The sequence below is a fragment of the Temnothorax americanus genome, unplaced genomic scaffold (assembly GCF_048541705.1).
Source record: "Temnothorax americanus isolate GAGA-0224 unplaced genomic scaffold, ASM4854170v1 Scaffold9, whole genome shotgun sequence".
NCBI classification, from domain to species: domain Eukaryota; kingdom Metazoa; phylum Arthropoda; class Insecta; order Hymenoptera; family Formicidae; genus Temnothorax; species Temnothorax americanus.
Window position 1 is genome coordinate 3180376 of NW_027509812.1, and position 17370 is coordinate 3197745.

The window sequence follows — 17370 nt, forward strand, 5'->3', positions numbered from 1 at the left end:
AATTAATTTTTTTCCCATACCGTATCCTGCACATTTGTACAGATTAGTAAGATATATCGAGAACTTTTTTAGCTTGACGGATTACTGAATAGACCTGTAAATCTTGACCATTTATTATTTCACACTGAAAATATAAAACAGAATAAATTATGCATTTACTGCATAACGTGCATGACATTACATGAAATTAATTTATGTATACTGCATGAAGAAAAGAAAGATTTATGTAATATACATAAGTGATTTCTGTTATCGTAATTTAATACGGCTGGAGAAAGAATATCGATGTATCTCAAAGAATAATAATTGAAGAAATTTTGTACAATTATAAATTCAGCCGATGAATTAACTGGCTAAAGAAAACTTAATACATCAATTGCTAGATATACATATATTGGATCACGTAAAAAGTTATTTATTAACTGTCGATCGCAGCTTATATACATGAAAATTGAGATTTGTACGAATCGAGAATATTATATAAACTCGTCGTGCTTTTCTATTCAGAGAATGATGCGTATATGTTAGTTTCAATTATTCGGCTTTACATCGGGCATACGTATGTTTTTTCGTGAAGAAATCGATTCGCTGACGTACATGCTATGTGTAAACAGTTCTCGCTGTTTTCCTTCGTTACTCATATCTCATTTATTAGTGTATTCCTCATAACTGTTTGCGGGAACAAACCGCATCCTTGAATATTTTATTAATTCTAACGCGTCTAACTCGCTTTGACACGACTGCTTATCTCGTCTCATCGCAAAGCGCAAATATGTACTGATCAAACGATTGTAAACTACTATTTAGGCAAATTTAAAAAAGCCATCGTAACGCAAAAATTCAGGTCTTAAATTATGAAGCCATTAATTAATTGAAATTCATAAATAAATTTACTTTTTTTTATACGAATATTCTAATTTTAATAATAAACGCGTTGCGATCATCAAACTTCTTATAGAGAACGTAAAATATTTTGTTCGATCATTAATTAGAGTAATAAATATAATAAGTAGATTTATTGATTCTTAATTATTCTTCTCTCATTCGGCTTCACCTTGAATTGTTTAAAAGAATTTAAGATTTTCTAGAACAGAATAAGAGATCGAAAGACAGTAGAGTACAAATAATTTAGGGCCGCGCGGTTGTTCCAACCTGTTGGTAAACTAACTAATAGTTAAATCATATACGTGTCTTTTGTTTTTCCTTCAAATTAAACAAAGATAGACATATGATTTAACTGTTAGTTTACCAATAGATTGGAACAACTGGCCCTTAAAAGTTCAATTAAACACTCGAAAAATTTTAACGCTTTGATTTGAATATCCCAATTTTAGAATAACAAAACCACATATTTATAATTCGTTAATTAATTCCGAAACTGCTGTAGTGGGTGTTGATCAAGCTGGACATTTGATCCCGCGACATTCGAAGGAGCCTAAGACAAATAGGTGTTCATAATTTACGCAAAAAAATAGAAAAGCAAACAATGCAATCAATACGATCAGTGTTGTACACGTGGATTTTTTATTCTCATTGTCAGCAAAGCTCCGCGTAAGTGGTATAGCCGACTATCTGATCGGACATGCGTCGCGCAGCTCCGCATGTAATCTTGATTCAAGCCGGTCTTTGTTCACTAGTGCAGTTAGAGACACTCGAGTGGCGGTTAGACGCGACTGTCGCTGAAACTCACCTGTTTCTAGTTTCTTACCCATCGTCTGCATCTTTCCTCAGATGACATTCATGGTAACGAGAATCACGGTGAGCAAGATTTCATGTAGGTACATTACGATTCCCAATTCCCGACACAGTATCGTTTCCACGAAGAACCTCGAACAATTAAAAAATAATTAAAAATTAAAGAGATCCTTATCAGAAGTGTCATTTCTTCTTGTTTTCGGTTTTATGTCCCATGATATTTTAACAACAATCTAAAATGTAACTGAATAATTGTCAAGTATTCTATTACTATTGCAGAATTAAAGAACTGAAGTATTTATTTGAAATAATTTAAAACAGTGAAGTATATGTATATTTTACATATATTATTTTTTTTTTATTATACTAACACTTTCGCGTTTCGACATTTCTATATAATGCATAAACTTTAGGTATCAAATTTAATCAATATTTTTTTAACGTTATCTCCTTCTTGATCTTAAGTATTTATATATTTGTATTATAATTTTAAATACAAATGTAGATTATAAATTTGTTTTTTTTTTCTTGAAGTAAACAAATGTTGATAAGAAATCAGAAATTTTGCTTTTTGATGAGCACGAATGACATCAATTTGGGAAATACAGTAGACATATGTTTATCTGGATATCTGTTTCATGACAAACAGATAAATAATTTTGAATGTCAAATTATTGATTATAATTGCAAATACGATTAAAATACCTCAATATTTCAATGTGTGCACATTAGATCTGTAACTACAAAATACACAACATCAACAGCTCGATATACAGCTGCGCTGAAAATGATGATTATTTACGATTTTGAACCAAGATTAATGATAAATTAATAAACGGTTGATAAGAATCGATTTAACTTGATGTATAGTTTCAATAAGAAAAATATGTAATATGTGAGTTTGTATAATACATCCAACATTCATGAGTTCACAAAACAACAAATGTAGATCTCTATACATATATATATATCATATATAGTTAACATAAACACAAAGATAAAATTGTAAAATATTAATATTACATGTTTTTATATCATATTAATATATTTGTAATATTTTTACATTATATCACTTATCGATTTTTTTTTTAAGAAAAAGAGAAACGGAAGAGCTATACTGTTGCAGTGTCGTGTCTAATTTGTTGAGCATCCCTTAAATAAGCATTTCTTGAAAAAATAATAATCCTCAATTATAAATATGTATCTAATTATCAATAAATAATAAACGCTAGTATATAAATAATAAATATAAAAATATAAATTTTCTAATAGACATTAATTTTATCTCTTTGCAGATATTTTACATAATTTTTTTTATTTTTACACTCCCGATTTTTTATTTTTACATTTTAATATTTTTATAAAACTGTAGAACCGCTGTAACCACACACACATATATTCATGAATTACCATCACTTTCTCTCCGTCATGTTTGCATAAAGACGCGCGCATATGCTATTTTATGATTTCTCCCGTGGGTCTAATAGCGGAAATTTATGGACGACATATTCCTCGGAAATTGCTCGCGATAGCCACTTAATAACGCTTGACAAGAGTTATTCCTCAAGAATAAACAAACGTGAAATGACGTTGCACTTGACGCGCGAATCGGTTGTCTGCGTCAACATATCGGGTTTATACCCACGCTGGACAAACGACCAACCCTTTTACATGACAGAATGCGATGGCTCATTCGTATTCGATGATATAACACGACGATAATTAATTGTTCGAGCTATCACGTTCACTTTAAACGAACACATCAATCCATTTTTTTTTAACGCATTAAACTAATGCATTTCAATGCGCGTACAGGGAATTAACACAATTATTATATCTGTCGCTCACTCTTGTTTAAATTTCTATAATGCGACTTGTGCGTGTATGAGGAAAACCCTCCAGGCGCTCCCAGTTTAATCAATCGCGATGTTGCGAATTAACATTTAACAGTCGCTAATGGGCTCACGCATAATAAACTCGACAATAAATTTATGTCTTTTTCGAGACACGCAGGTGTCGGGGAATTTTAACTTTACGTTTTCTTTTTTATTATTACGAAATAATCAATTTAATTATATCAGTATTTCTGCGATGAGAAATGGGCGGTTCACTAAACGTCGACTACAGCATGATGTTGAAGACGAAGCGGATACTTACTGCGAGTTCTAAGAAAAACCTGACTCGTAAAAAGATCCTGCCATTGCTCCTGATGCGTCAGAGGAAGGACAAGATGAACAGGATAGAAACTCAATTTTCGGACTCTCGTCCTCCGACTCCGTCGAGGCCACGACCGTTCCTTCACAATGGTTTCCCGAGTGAACAAACTCTGTCCGCGAACAACAATGTAAGTATCGTAAAAAGACTCGACTGCTCGTTTCACATATCGCAGAAGTTTTATTCCTCGAAGCTTCGGAAAAAAAAAATGAGCGAAAATATAAAAGAAAGTGAGGAAAGTGGAGATGTTAAGTATAAAATTAAATAAACCATTTTCTTTTTAAAGAAAACTTTTTACGTTGGTCGATATATTCGAGATTCATATTACACGCGATAAAAGTAAAGTAATATCGAGTGAAAAATTCTCTTGTAGGATCCAGAGAGCTTCCACTGTGCGATAGGGCCGGTTTTAGCGATGGCTCAATTGTTTGGAGTTCTACCGGTTTCAGGAGTATGCAGACCGAGCCCGGCGCAGTTAAAGTTCGTGAAATTTTCGTTTCGTACCGCCTACGCCGTTTTCATAAACGCGATGGTGCTAGTTATGGCGGTATTGGCGGTTATTCACATGATAAGAACGCTGAACTCCACCACTTTTGAAGTGAAAGGTAAACAAATAAGTATTTTACGCTTTATATAGTACTATATATGCCGCATCTATCTAGAGACTGACATACACAGCTTTACTTCATAATGAAGGATAACGATATGCAAAAGGATTAACTCGTAAAATTAATCGAAATTCTCGGCAGATTCTCTTTCCAGAAATAAAATCAAAACAAGAGAAAATAAAAAAAATTGTAAAATTATTTTTCGCTTTTGTACTTTATCTCGAATAGTATTTATACTTTAAAACTGCAATGAATAAGATTTATGTGAAAATAGATGCAAATGGAAGATTGCTTATTTTCATCGACATATCAGCCGCATCACATATTATCTCCACATTTTTTCTTCCAAAACGTATACTGTCAATTCTTAAATGCGATTGGATTTTAGGTGGAATAGCGTCTGCTACGGCAGGCGCGATATTTTATGGGAACAGCGTGATAGGCCTGATAATCTTTTTCTGGCTGTCGCCACATTGGATAACTCTCCAACGCAATTGGAGGTCTATGGAGCAATTCATAGACAGGTAAATATCAGTGTATTGTTTGAAAGGCTGTGGATAATTACGATATTATTATAACTATTATGCGCTCTCTCCCTCTCTCTTTTTGATGATATATATATATATATATATATATATATATATATAAATATGCGTAATATGTTAAATATATATTACGTATATTTATATTATACCGCGCGCGTGTCTACATAGTTTGGTGGTGTCTACATAGTATAGATGAATCTAACTTTCGCGTACCAGATCAAGATACACGGTAGTGTTTCGCGCCAAGTACACGCGGAGCGAGACCGACCGTGACTTTTACGCGACGCGATGATAAGCAAATACGGCACGGTGATCGCGTATCTGTAGCATCCATCATCAAAAGATATCGTCGCTTGTAATCTGCCTCGAGCGGCGTAAATGTTTAAACTGTTTAAAGACACCGCGTTGAAGCCATTGTCTTTTAGAATCGATTGTTTCTTCTTGGAAATCCCACTGAACAATGTTTCTCTTTAAAGTCGATTAATTTTGCACCACCTTACAAGTTCTGTCGATGTAAATTTACCGGAATTTTTCGGTTTTCCAGTAATAAGGTGGAACGACCGAAGCTCCGTTGGAAATTCTACGCGATAACCGCTTCTATTCTGCTCATGGCCGTTGTCGAACATATATTGAGTATCGTGGTGAACACCACAAAGTACGACTGGAGCGGCAGTTCGGAAAATTCGACATTTCAAAATTTTCTACAAATATATTGCACGTCTTCTCACGCCTTTATCTTGGAGACATGTAAGCAGCGATCTCTTAGATTTAGATGCCGATCTAAAAGCATCGTACGCATACAAATTAAATAATTTTTGAATAAAATGTCACAGTAACCTAATTAAATTAATTGATCAATCTTTGCGTAAAAAAATATCAAAGTGTTTTAATGGCATTCAATAGTTATGTTTTTATACAAATTTGCAATTTTCTAATTTCTTCAATTGTAATTGCTTTCTTTTAATAGCAGTTCAATTTGACTATCCCTGTAAAGTAATTAAACTTACAGCCATTTCTCCAAAGACTTTTTTTTTAAACGCATGTTTCTTTTTTTCCAAATTTGTTAAAAAACCTCGATTACTTTAGCAAACTTAAAACTTTTTTATTTACAGTAACGTATAACTTTGAACTCGGCATTTTCATTTTTATCGCCAGCAAACTTGCGACTTTCACGTGGAATTTCACTGACGTTTTCATCATGCTGGTAATAAAACTTTGCAAGTGATCGAACATATTTTTCTACTTAGAACTGCTCAGAACTAAATGTTTTCAATCTAATTAACTAACTCGATCTTCTGGTCTGAGTTTCCAGGTAGCTACCGGCTTGGCCGAAAGATACAAAACGTTGAACAAGGAAGTGATAAGGTCTACATCGAAACATCGGACAATAGACTGGTGTGGATTGCGTGAAGATTACGCTGCTCTTAGTTGCATGGTGAAGAAGGCTGACAAGAATATCGCACCCATAATTCTCCTGTCGTTTGGAAACAATCTTTATTTCATCTGTTTACAGCTACTCAATGGATTGTCGTAAGTGCTTCACATGACGAAAAAGAAAAGAAACAACAACAAAATCAATATTATTATTATGAATTAATCATTAATTAGAAAAATTATAGTCGTCGACGCTTCCAATAAACGCATTTTTATTTCTGCATTGCAAGAATTATACTTGCTCTTTCGCGTGACTCGGATGGAAGAAAAGTTCACAACGGCGAAAAACATCTTTCGTCGATAAATTTATTTTCTATTGGTTTAGCAAATGTAACTGCATGCAACATAACGCAATAATAATAAGTCTTCTTTAATAATTTAAAACGTGATGCAAATGTTCGAGTTCTAATTTCGCGCGATTCTCATTTTATTCTATCTTCCTTACAGAAAACCGGAAAATGCTAACATACTCAGTGATATATACTTCTTCGGATCTTTTATGTTCCTGATCGGTAGAACGGTAATCGTCACCCTGCTCGCTGCCAGGATCTATGATCAAAGTAAAGTAATATTGCCGCTGTTGTATACATGTTCAGCATCCACCTACAATGTAGAGGTAAACCATTCCAATTTCATCAACGTAAAAAAAAGCAGTAAATACCATAATCCCTTTTGAAATTCATATTCATCAATTCACGAATACCATAATCCCTCAACGCGTTGTATAAATTATTTAGTTAATTTGCTTAATTTCTTATATATATATATATATACATATGATAATCCATACGATTGTTTTACAGACAGAAAGGTTGATATATCTACTCACCACTGATGACATCATGCTTACGGGAATGCGATTCTTTTCTATTACGCGGAACTTTATGTTGGCGGTAAGAACAAATCGACGTAATGTCACGATAACGCATATAAAATAAGATAAAAATACAGACTAAGGATATACATAAAGTAAAGTGAATTTCATGAATTACTTGATTTATCTGATACGTATTAATGGCATTGGAAGCGAAAAAGATTTAATTAATATTTGTTTATATCATTGTTTTCATGATGTTCGATATCTTTACATGAGAATAATCTTTTTCAAATTCATGTACAGGTGGCTGGTGCAATTGTAACGTACGAAGTTGTGTTGCTACAATTTAACGTCTCAATAAAAAATTAAGTATATATGTAACAATGTATATGTAACAATGTAACGTCGCCGACAGGCAAACTGTTACAAACTAGATTATATAAGGTAATAAAGTATTTGTATTCATTGAAATTAAAAAATCATCCTAGACATTATCATCTCCTCGCAATTTGTACTAAATGTTGCTATTTCTGCAATTATATACTATTTTAAAAAAATGTATTTTGCAAGGACAATAATGCAAGGAATATTTATTGTAACAAGAACATGGTTATTTTTTATCGCAAAAAAATGTAGCTATAATTATTCAATATATTTTTCAATACATATTCACAATATGATGCCGAGCTATTTTCAATAATTAAAGTAAATTTTCATAATTATATAAGTGTATTGTTCGTCTTATCTTACATTTACGTTCAGGTATAAAGTTAAAGATTCAATGTGCTTTAGGTTTTAATAATATCTTTCAATCTCTGATACTATTTCTACGTAAATATAATTCTTTAAAACATAATATATATTCTGTACAAGATTCTTAACTATTATATTTGAATATTTTTAGTTTATTGTTCACACAGATAACGTTTATACAAAATTATTGCAATATACATCATAAACAGACAAAAATACATTTGTATGTGCCTTTGATCCATTCCTGTAGATGACGATGTGTCCTCCGCATCTAAATGTACAAGTGCGGTATATATATTGTCTTATAAAACAATAATATTAAATTTAACGCTGGTGAAACATCCTTTTTGCTTTCCTCCAGACTATATTGGATTAATACATCTGGACACACACAGACTAGAACAAAAAATAAATCAAGAAATAAAATCATGCAAAAATAATAAGTAAGAAATACATTGCGAAAGAGAGAGATAGAAAGAGATAGAAAGAGAGAGAAAGAAATATATTATGGGGAAAGTAAAAATAATATATTGCATTAAAAAAAAAACCTTATTTGCGTCACAGCATAATTCGCATGCATACTTATCTTACGTAAAACTGCAGAAAAATTACCACAAGCAATGTGAAAATAAATGACTGGAATCCAGCGAAAATTTCATGGTACCTATATAAAATATTACAAAATATAAGATGAAAAGCAAGTTTGAGGAAATTGGTTACAAAAGAGGGGAAGAATCAGAAAGTTTCCATAATAAAATGCAACGATGTAATGCAGTTTAAAATTTATTTAATGATAGCATTTATTATAATAGAATTGTGCGATTTGTGTAGTCAATACAGTGATACAGACATAGATGATATAGCGATAGATATAGATATGTAAATGAAACAGATCGGTAAATTTCAATTAAATAGTCTGAAGTTATGTCGCAGCAGCTTCCAAATGATAGAAAGTTTCTATGTACGAAGCATAAAAGATTTAGCAAAAGTCAAATCCAATTGTTCATGAAACAAGCAAACTGCGAAACGGTGAATTAATCTCGTTGAATTAGCTGTTAAAAATGTAAGAGTGCTAGAATAGATAAGTAAAGAAGTTTGTGAAGTGTAAGAGCGCGGTACAAGTTGTACTTACACGATAAAATATACTATTGCACATTTTTCTAAACTCGTATGATTTGCAGATGCAGAAGCAGATTATAGGTGGTCGAAATCCTTAAAAATCTTTTCGAAAACCCTCTACCTCACCTCGCAAACGTTCGTTATATTCGACTGATCCACCTGCTGGACGGAGTTAAATTGTACCAGAACCAGTTCATAAGTCACGATGGTTCCAGCAACCTGAACCGTCATTCATAATCGGAATGACGTATTAAACATATTTCATAATTATTATTTAAAATTAATTTAAATCTCGTTTTAATAACGATATTTCAACAATATTCAGCTTTCATTAATCAGTTAAATTGAGTATACAATTTTTATAGCAAATAAATATATTTACAAAAATTTTTTTAAAAGATAAACGTGTAATAGATCGAAGTAATACATCGAATGAGTGGTACCCAAAAATAATTGAGAAAGTACGAATAATTAACAATACTTCGCGCAGCGCGATAAGTGTGATTTTAGCTCGGATTTTAGTCAAATAAAATTAAGCCTAAATAAGTTATACTTAGCGTATCTAATTATCGTACTTACGGTTAACACAAGGCCTCTCGTCACGGAGAAGAATTTCATTCCTGTCAAACTGATATTATCCGTCGTTACTTGCGTCAAGAATCTTGAGACCTGCGCAAATTTACGTGCTAACTTATGTGTAAGTAGAAGAGCGATCGAGAAAATTAACTCTTACATAAATAGCATTCGTTATTTTCTTCTCGTAACCGACATCGTATAATCTTTCAAACCCCCGTAAGTTTCTTGATCATAAAAAAAGGGAAACTTTTCTTTAATAAAAAAAATTTCTAATATATTAATAATGTACCAAGAAGATACATGTTTAAAGATATTAGATTTTTACTTATTGTTAGAGCTCTCTCTCTCTCTCTCGGATTATCGCGCGTCAGTTTATACAGATATTAATCGATCTAGACTATATAATAATATTTCTCTCGAGACGAACCTCGTTGCTGTAACTAGAACCAGAGACGCTGTACAAAATCGGTGCCGGCAGACGGGACTCGTCGTGAACGGAAGCTGCGTACAGGGATACCGCTGTTGTCCTCGCCAACAGAAAGCCGAAGGAAAAGCAAAAGTAGATCTTCCGCACGATACCGCGTATTGGACTGTTTGAAAAATACGTGCAAAACTTTATGCGATCTACTTCACCTAGAAACTCTCATGACGTATAAAGTTCTGATATAAAACTTTATAAAACTTTCTTGCGAACAAAACTAATATTGGCACAAAATTGATAACACACACACATCGTGAATATTAATTTAAATATAAGTCTAAATATTATGTTACATTTATAAGCATAAATAAAAATTTTAGTAGTTTCTAAAAAATTCGATGTAGGTATATATTATTATATTTAAAGAAAAACTGTTACGTAATATTAAAGTGTTAGATGGAAAGTATACTTGAAGGAGAACAGCAATTGGATACAGATGAAGTACAAATCTGTAGCAAAGGACAGAAGCACGATGCTCGAGATGTGACAGTCCACCCTGCGCGTAAGAGTCGCTAAGTGATTATAGTCACTCCTGGCTTCGGCCCACCACCATTCTGGCATCGCCTTAATAACAAGATAACAGCGACGAGTTGTTAATAGAAGCACAAATTTTTACATCGTAATAAACGATTGTTTTCTTGTATTAATATATCACATTAGATTGACAATTAAAATGCGACAACTTAAATAAGGGATATTGATACGTGCATGGATCATTAATGTTTTCACAGGAAAAGGTAAATGTCATATAATAATTTGCACTATACCTTTCCCCGTATCGAATAGAGGCGACTGTTTAGTTGCCTGAACTGGTCCGCCAAAGCTATGCTGATTAGAATAAGAAACAGATCGACGAAGTTCCACGAGAATGTGCTGAGGATATTTATAGTTTCAACCATGATCCCCTTCCAAAGACTGTAGGATATTATTGTGAAGATCTGTATAAAGTTGACCAATCAACGATATTACATGCTGAGCACACGAATCTACATTTTTTCATCTTGTGCTTTAAAGAATTTCTTACAGAGAAAAAGAGAAGCACAAAACGCGTTTTTTAACGTTTGAAAATGGATCTGACTCGAAAATGCGGTAAAATTACGAATTAAGTGTATCCAGTATATTACCTGAGGGAATTGCGATTGAAAATAAGTACCGACAACGTCCGTTTCACCGCGATACGCTGCGCATTCGATTGCACTGATGTACGCAGAAAGCACAGCGGCACTGTGTTCCACTGCATAAAAATATTTAAAATAAATTCACATTCGTGTTACGCGAAATTTCAATATATATTTTTACTTAACTGACATGTAACTTTGACGTTCGAAATAGCAAGAGTATACTGGATAAAAATGAACGTGTAACTTATCAACGAGAGAAATTAGGTCACGTTAATGTAATTTTATTTCTAAAGTAAATGTATTTTATAATTCTAAATTTTATTTCTTCTTTTACAAAAAGTCAATTCAGTTAGAATCCTTATTTTAGTAATCCTCATCTTGTTTATTACGATTATAGCACTCACCTAACGCGAGTAACATGACAACGGCGGTTACGATTTTGAAACGAATTGCGAGAGTGGTCTTCGAAATCCGCCGATGTCTCGAAGTAAATTCGCGTTCCAGTTTTTCCCAAGTTAACGCTAGACAAGGCCACTGCATCGCCAGCCGTACGAACATGATGGTAGTCACCATCGCCGTGACGTAGAAAACGAAAGTCGCTGATAGTATTTTAGATAAGTATCGCTTATAGAAACAGCAAACTATAACTGCCTAAATCCAACGTTGCTTACAAACGAGGCTGACTTACTCATTTTTGTAGAATTTAACCCCGATAAGAACAAACGCAGGATGTTGCCGATCGACACGAGCGACACCCCCAGAAAACCGATTAGCGTGTACAAGATTTTCGGATTGCGCCATGTAAATCTGCAGGACATTCATAAGGCTCGTGAGAGCTCCGATCGGGATAATTAAAAAATCACAAAAAAAAATTGAAAGAGCAAATTAAACTCGATTAGACAATCGCAAACTGTTCGTTTTCGCCTACCGAAGGTACGAGGCGTCCGGCTTATTGACACCGCACACCGGAAACATGGAGAAGCATTGGGCCAGCATAATAATCGGTCTCATGGCCGCGTGCAGACTATCGGTGGAAGGGTTGAAGGTATCTGACGGGGGCACGACGGGTGCCAGCACTAAAATTCGTCACAGCGACATAGTAAATTAATTCCCCAGGTGTCAGGAAATTGCGTAATCGGATCGAGGCCGAACTTACTTTCGGGCATCACTATGTCGGTCTTCATAGGATCGAACCTGCTGTTGCGCAGGCTGCTCTTGGGCGATCTGAAAAGAATTGCTCTTACTCTGTGGGTATATCCACCGCGATATTCCATTGTGCTGCTTGCAGAATCGTCTAATCGAATAATTCGTATTTTTTTAAAAACGTGGTGAGTTTAATGAATAAAAATATGCATTTTTTTTTTAGTCAGGAGTGCCTCATCGATCACACTTTCAACGTGTACCAAATAACGTTTAAGATTTATTATTTTTTGAAGCAAAGAAAGCGAGACAATTCGTATATTTGAGATTTTTTTTCAATATTAAGATATTTCTCGGCAAGTGAAGAATACGAGCCCATTATTATTCAATTAATTAATTTCATCCATTTACAAAAGATATATGAGTTTTGCTTCCTCTCCCTCGTGGTTTTCTAACTTCGCTTAATACCCATTTGCACCAAATTAATCGAGCACGATTTTTCTTTTCTCGACGCAGGAGATTTTATCACTCGGAAACGCACCTTGCACGGGGCACGCCACGAGTTACGGTGTGCACAGAACACGATCGCATGACGGACAGAAGATAGAACTCGTTATTTCTGAACTTTATCATACGGCGAGGTGGCAGGACGGAGGGAGCTTTATAAACATCGCAGGTTCAATAAATGTCCACTTCGGACAGCCAGTGGAAACTCGGGGCTGCTGAGGCCTCGTCCTCGACAACGAGGCGCGAGGAACTCGCGCCCGTGCACGGAGAGGGAGAAACACGCGCAAACTCTGACGTCATCGTCACGACATTGGAAAGTAATTAAATTTATAATTCGTCGCGCGTCTAATTCTCAAGAATTTTGGAGATTCGACCTACCTCCAAATTATTATCATCCTCGATTTATCGATCGCAAAAAGATACAATTCTTACTTACTTTTCTCTTTGACAGTGTCGAAGATAGTGAAGAGAATTCGTATAATCGTTATATTTTTTATTGCTGCTTTATTTCCTAGCTGTTTTTAAGTTCGAGGAAGGGTAGTTACAAATTAAATTGCTTTACGTATTTATTAATTTCAAACTTTTAGGTATATAGATTACAGAACTTCTTCAGAATCTTTCACTCTTGAATATTATAAAATATTTTATTTACGTAACAAACAAAATCTGCCTTTTAAAAAAATACTTTATTATATTAAATAGTAATTATTAAATAGAAAAACATGTTATCTTGCGTGCTACGCAAAATAAAGTAGTTCCGCATAAACTTTCATATATTTTTCATATGAAAATCTTTCTATAGAATAATGGCGCGGTGAAAGCGTGCTCGTATAGTCGTGATATGATCGTTTAAATAATTAGCCTGACGTCATACTCAACGATCGATCATCTCAGACTTTGGAATAAAAGATCAACTAATCGACAAGTCAAAGTGAGGAAACCTCGGCACGCAAAACTTGTGTAAAAACAGCTCGGAACAACTTGTATCGCGTGGCTTTTGTTTTTAATACGCGATTAAAAATAGATTATAGAATAGAATGACATAATAATATATCTGATAAAATCTCAGTATTATAATAATATAATAAAGACATCTTCACACATAACGATGTGTTAAAATTAAAAAATGGCAGACATCGACGAAAGTAATCATGTAATGTCCATATCACATAACAAGAACAAAGATCAGTATTAGTAGTCACGATTAATTTCAACATGGGTTTCGTGAATTGCGCGACCATTAGCCGAGAATGCTCTGATCATTAAATTGAAATGTTTGCGCACAGTCGTCTTTGTTGAAGAAAGGGCGTTTATTTGCGAATCATAATTGATAAATCGATTTTTATTATGCAGAGTGCTCGTTAGCCAGGTTCGCTCGGTCTTGTCGTGCCTAAGAGTTTCGTTTTTGCTACGTTTACCCTATTAAAAAAGATTAAATTAAATCGGTCGAACCCCGTCTTCAGCTAAACGTTAAATAAAAATATCCGGATCAAATATCGTGCGCTCGAGTACCCGAGTGATGAATTTTAATTTCTCGCTTACTCTGTTATAAAATAACTTTTAAGTTGGTACTCTGATTTAACATACTTTCGAAATGCTGTTCATATAGCTGATATAGCAAAACAAATAAGTACATCGCGGAATTCGATATATACAATTTATGTTACTTACCGAACATTAATCGTGAGAGAACGCCGAGACTTTTCAATAGTCCACTGAGGATAAGGCATATCGGTGACATTTCTTTTATTCTCATCCATCTCTGTTAAGTATGTGTTAAAATTTTCCTAATGACGGACATCGCTGACGGTTTCATCAACGTTTCTCAGTTTCCTCCTAAAGACAGGTCGACACACATTTCTGTACGAGATTCTACAAACGAGTTGCTACGCGTAACCTAATTGAGAACGCGTTTGAAAAACAACTTCGACAAATGATTGCGAGACATTGGCCAGAATCACCTTCACAAAGATATATATCGAAGATGGAATTATATATATACCATGACAAGCAAAATTTCACTTATATTTTCTACAAAGTACATGAAATGGGGCGCGTTGAAATGAATTGACAAAAATCAATTTTTTGTGAAATTGAGTTCTCAATCTAGCGAAAAATATTGAGAAATGAACCGAATTAAAGTTCTCGAATTAAAGCTCAAAGTTTAGAAAAAGGAGAAGGATTATAAATCCTTTCGGCATTTTGCAAAGAAGCGATAAATTATTTCCGAGCGCAACGTTAATTTACAAAATAAAATTTCGTCGATCTCTTTTAATTTACATGTTTTTTTACGAAGCGGAATAGGTAGGAGACAATAAGAGCCGCGAGTCGCAAAACAATGTCGCCCGCGCGTTCAGACGTACACTGACAGTCGTGGTGGGAGCCCCTATAACTTATGCGCTTTATTGTCTCTATCCCGCATATAATCTTTGCTTGCATAGGCCGGAGAAATAACAGCTTCCAACGCGCGTTTGTAGCGGTTTTCGTACCTGTGTGTAGCGATTTGACGCACCTGACACGAACTGCATTCATTGTCGCACGTAACAAAGAGGTACTCAACTTGGCGTTTGCAATTTGCATTCGCAATTCGCCCTCTCAAATTTGAACACGCGTGTTTACGCATACACACTTCCGGCTGATCGTACGATTTTCTTGACAAAGAGATTTTCCGAGGAAAGCTCGAACGTTATGAACGATAAGTTCGACAGAATATGTCGCTGCATTTATATTCTAATCTCATCTATAAAATGAGATAGAATATTATAGGTGCAAATCAGGGTGTTAAATCTCCGAGTACCTACACGTGTGAAACAAGTAAATATATTATCGAGTAATTGCATTAGACGCGTTTAATCGTTTTTTAATCGTATAATGGCAACCTAGACTGTGCGATAAAGAAGAACTACGGTGAGCGATGATAGCCGCTTCGCGGAAAACGTCAACCCTCAAGATTAGAAACACACGTGGAAACGCGAGTTTTTACACTGTTTAATCAACGTCTCTGACGACCTGTTATATATATCAAATGAGAGTGTGCATCCATCATACCTTTCACTCTCGCCCATCAAGGATGCACCTGTCGGGACTCGCGAAACTGATAAGCGCTCGAATAACGCAGGACTTTGTTTATGAAACAGATTTTTCGGCGCGATTTATTATATTCTTTCTTTTTTCTTTTTTATTTGCATTATAGGAAAACCAACAGTCAATACTACAATTTTGTTAAAAAAAAAATTCGTCTATGAGGATAAATAAATTAACAAAAATAAGAGAAAGAAACGCATTAAAATGTGACGATTCGCGTAAAAATTAAAGAATGAGCTAGTTCAAGTTCGATGTAACGATGAGACCTTTATTTATGCGAAACAGATTTTTCCGGCCAGAGATTCTATTATATTCTTCCTCTTTTTAAGATGAATATTTTATATGCGACATTTAAAAAGTGCGGAAACAGCAACCGCGGTATCGGCGGTAGTTCACCATATTTTGCGGAGGACGTCGAGCTCTCGTCATTGAAACGGATCATCCGGCGCGCTCTCTCTCTCTCTCTCCCTTTCACCCCTCGCGCGTATAGACGCCATATACGACGGTGCCGTCTTTGTCCTGTCCTCTCACGGGCATTTTCCCGGACGACGCGCACGTGGACGGTCTCGTCTTCCTGACAAGCTGTGCAAACGGAATTTTCCCATTGTCCCGCCACACCTGCCACCGTCTCCCCGATGCGTGGCACAGTATGCGCGCATACTTTCCGTATATGCAAGCGCATGCTGCGGCTCGTCCCGCAGACCGCGGCCTACTTTAATATCCTCCCTTTATACATATGCACGCGAGAGCCGATAGATTCGCGCTTACCGCGAGACCACCTCGTCGTTTAATGGCCGCAACTGTTCGAGGGGGCACCTCGCGATAACGTCGACCGCCGTCACCACGTTGAAACGTGTCCGCGTTACGCCATACCGATACATACCTTGGGGAGGAAAAAAGTTTATCTAACTTCTGTCTCCTCTCGGAAAGCCCCTTATCTATACTTGCTTCGCTCCAGACATTTTTTACCGGAAATATCATTCTTTACATCGTAACACAATTTTAATTTAGATAAATGCGTGTTTGGAATTATATTCGTGCAACACATGGTGCCGTCTTTTTTTCGGCTTATACTTTACGTCAGATTTTTTGTAAAAGAAAATGTTATAAGAGAAGTGTTTTTACGGCGGTAAAATATAATAATAATAAATAAGCGTGATAAAGTATAATTAAGCGATTTGTCGTCAAATCTAATAAATCGCTTTATCTCAGTTGAGATCGAAAAATTTCCGATGATAACTAAAAACGAAACGAAACGAAACGCTCAGCCCCAACT

General features: G+C 35.0%; 2 protein-coding genes across 10 annotated transcripts; one reads left to right on the plus strand and one right to left on the minus strand.

The window, feature by feature from the left end:
• Positions 1–45: 45 nt before the first annotated feature.
• On the plus strand, positions 46–7854 carry LOC143907969 (gustatory receptor for sugar taste 64f). 2 transcript variants are annotated; one of them, XM_077425133.1, is made up of 10 exons: positions 46–1774; positions 2991–4039; positions 4283–4514; positions 4906–5041; positions 5607–5809; positions 6175–6266; positions 6375–6592; positions 6944–7112; positions 7300–7389; positions 7617–7854. In XM_077425133.1, exons 2-10 carry the CDS (start codon positions 3794–3796, stop codon positions 7680–7682), a joined length of 1452 nt encoding a protein of 483 aa, XP_077281259.1. In that variant the 5' UTR covers positions 46–1774; positions 2991–3793; the 3' UTR covers positions 7683–7854. The 2 variants fall into 2 exon arrangements, with proteins under 2 accessions (XP_077281259.1, XP_077281260.1); XM_077425134.1 differs by having other exon boundaries at positions 3823–4039.
• Positions 6973–17313, minus strand: LOC143907970 (gustatory receptor for sugar taste 64f). 8 transcript variants are annotated; one of them, XR_013260014.1, is made up of 13 exons: positions 13045–13289; positions 12520–12587; positions 12292–12439; positions 12052–12170; positions 11768–11962; positions 11367–11476; positions 11010–11180; positions 10652–10806; positions 10189–10351; positions 9765–9854; positions 9199–9404; positions 8679–8730; positions 7988–8462 (listed from the first exon to the last, which is right to left on the minus strand). XR_013260014.1 is itself a non-coding variant. In XM_077425137.1 (12 exons), exons 2-12 carry the CDS (start codon positions 14768–14770, stop codon positions 9303–9305), a joined length of 1410 nt encoding a protein of 469 aa, XP_077281263.1. In that variant the 5' UTR covers positions 14771–14846; positions 15291–17313; the 3' UTR covers positions 8747–9302. The 8 variants fall into 8 exon arrangements, 5 of the variants coding, with proteins under 5 accessions (XP_077281264.1, XP_077281265.1, XP_077281263.1 ...); XR_013260015.1 differs by lacking the exon at positions 8679–8730; XR_013260013.1 differs by lacking the exon at positions 7988–8462 and having other exon boundaries at positions 8469–8730.
• Positions 17314–17370: the final 57 nt, after the last annotated feature.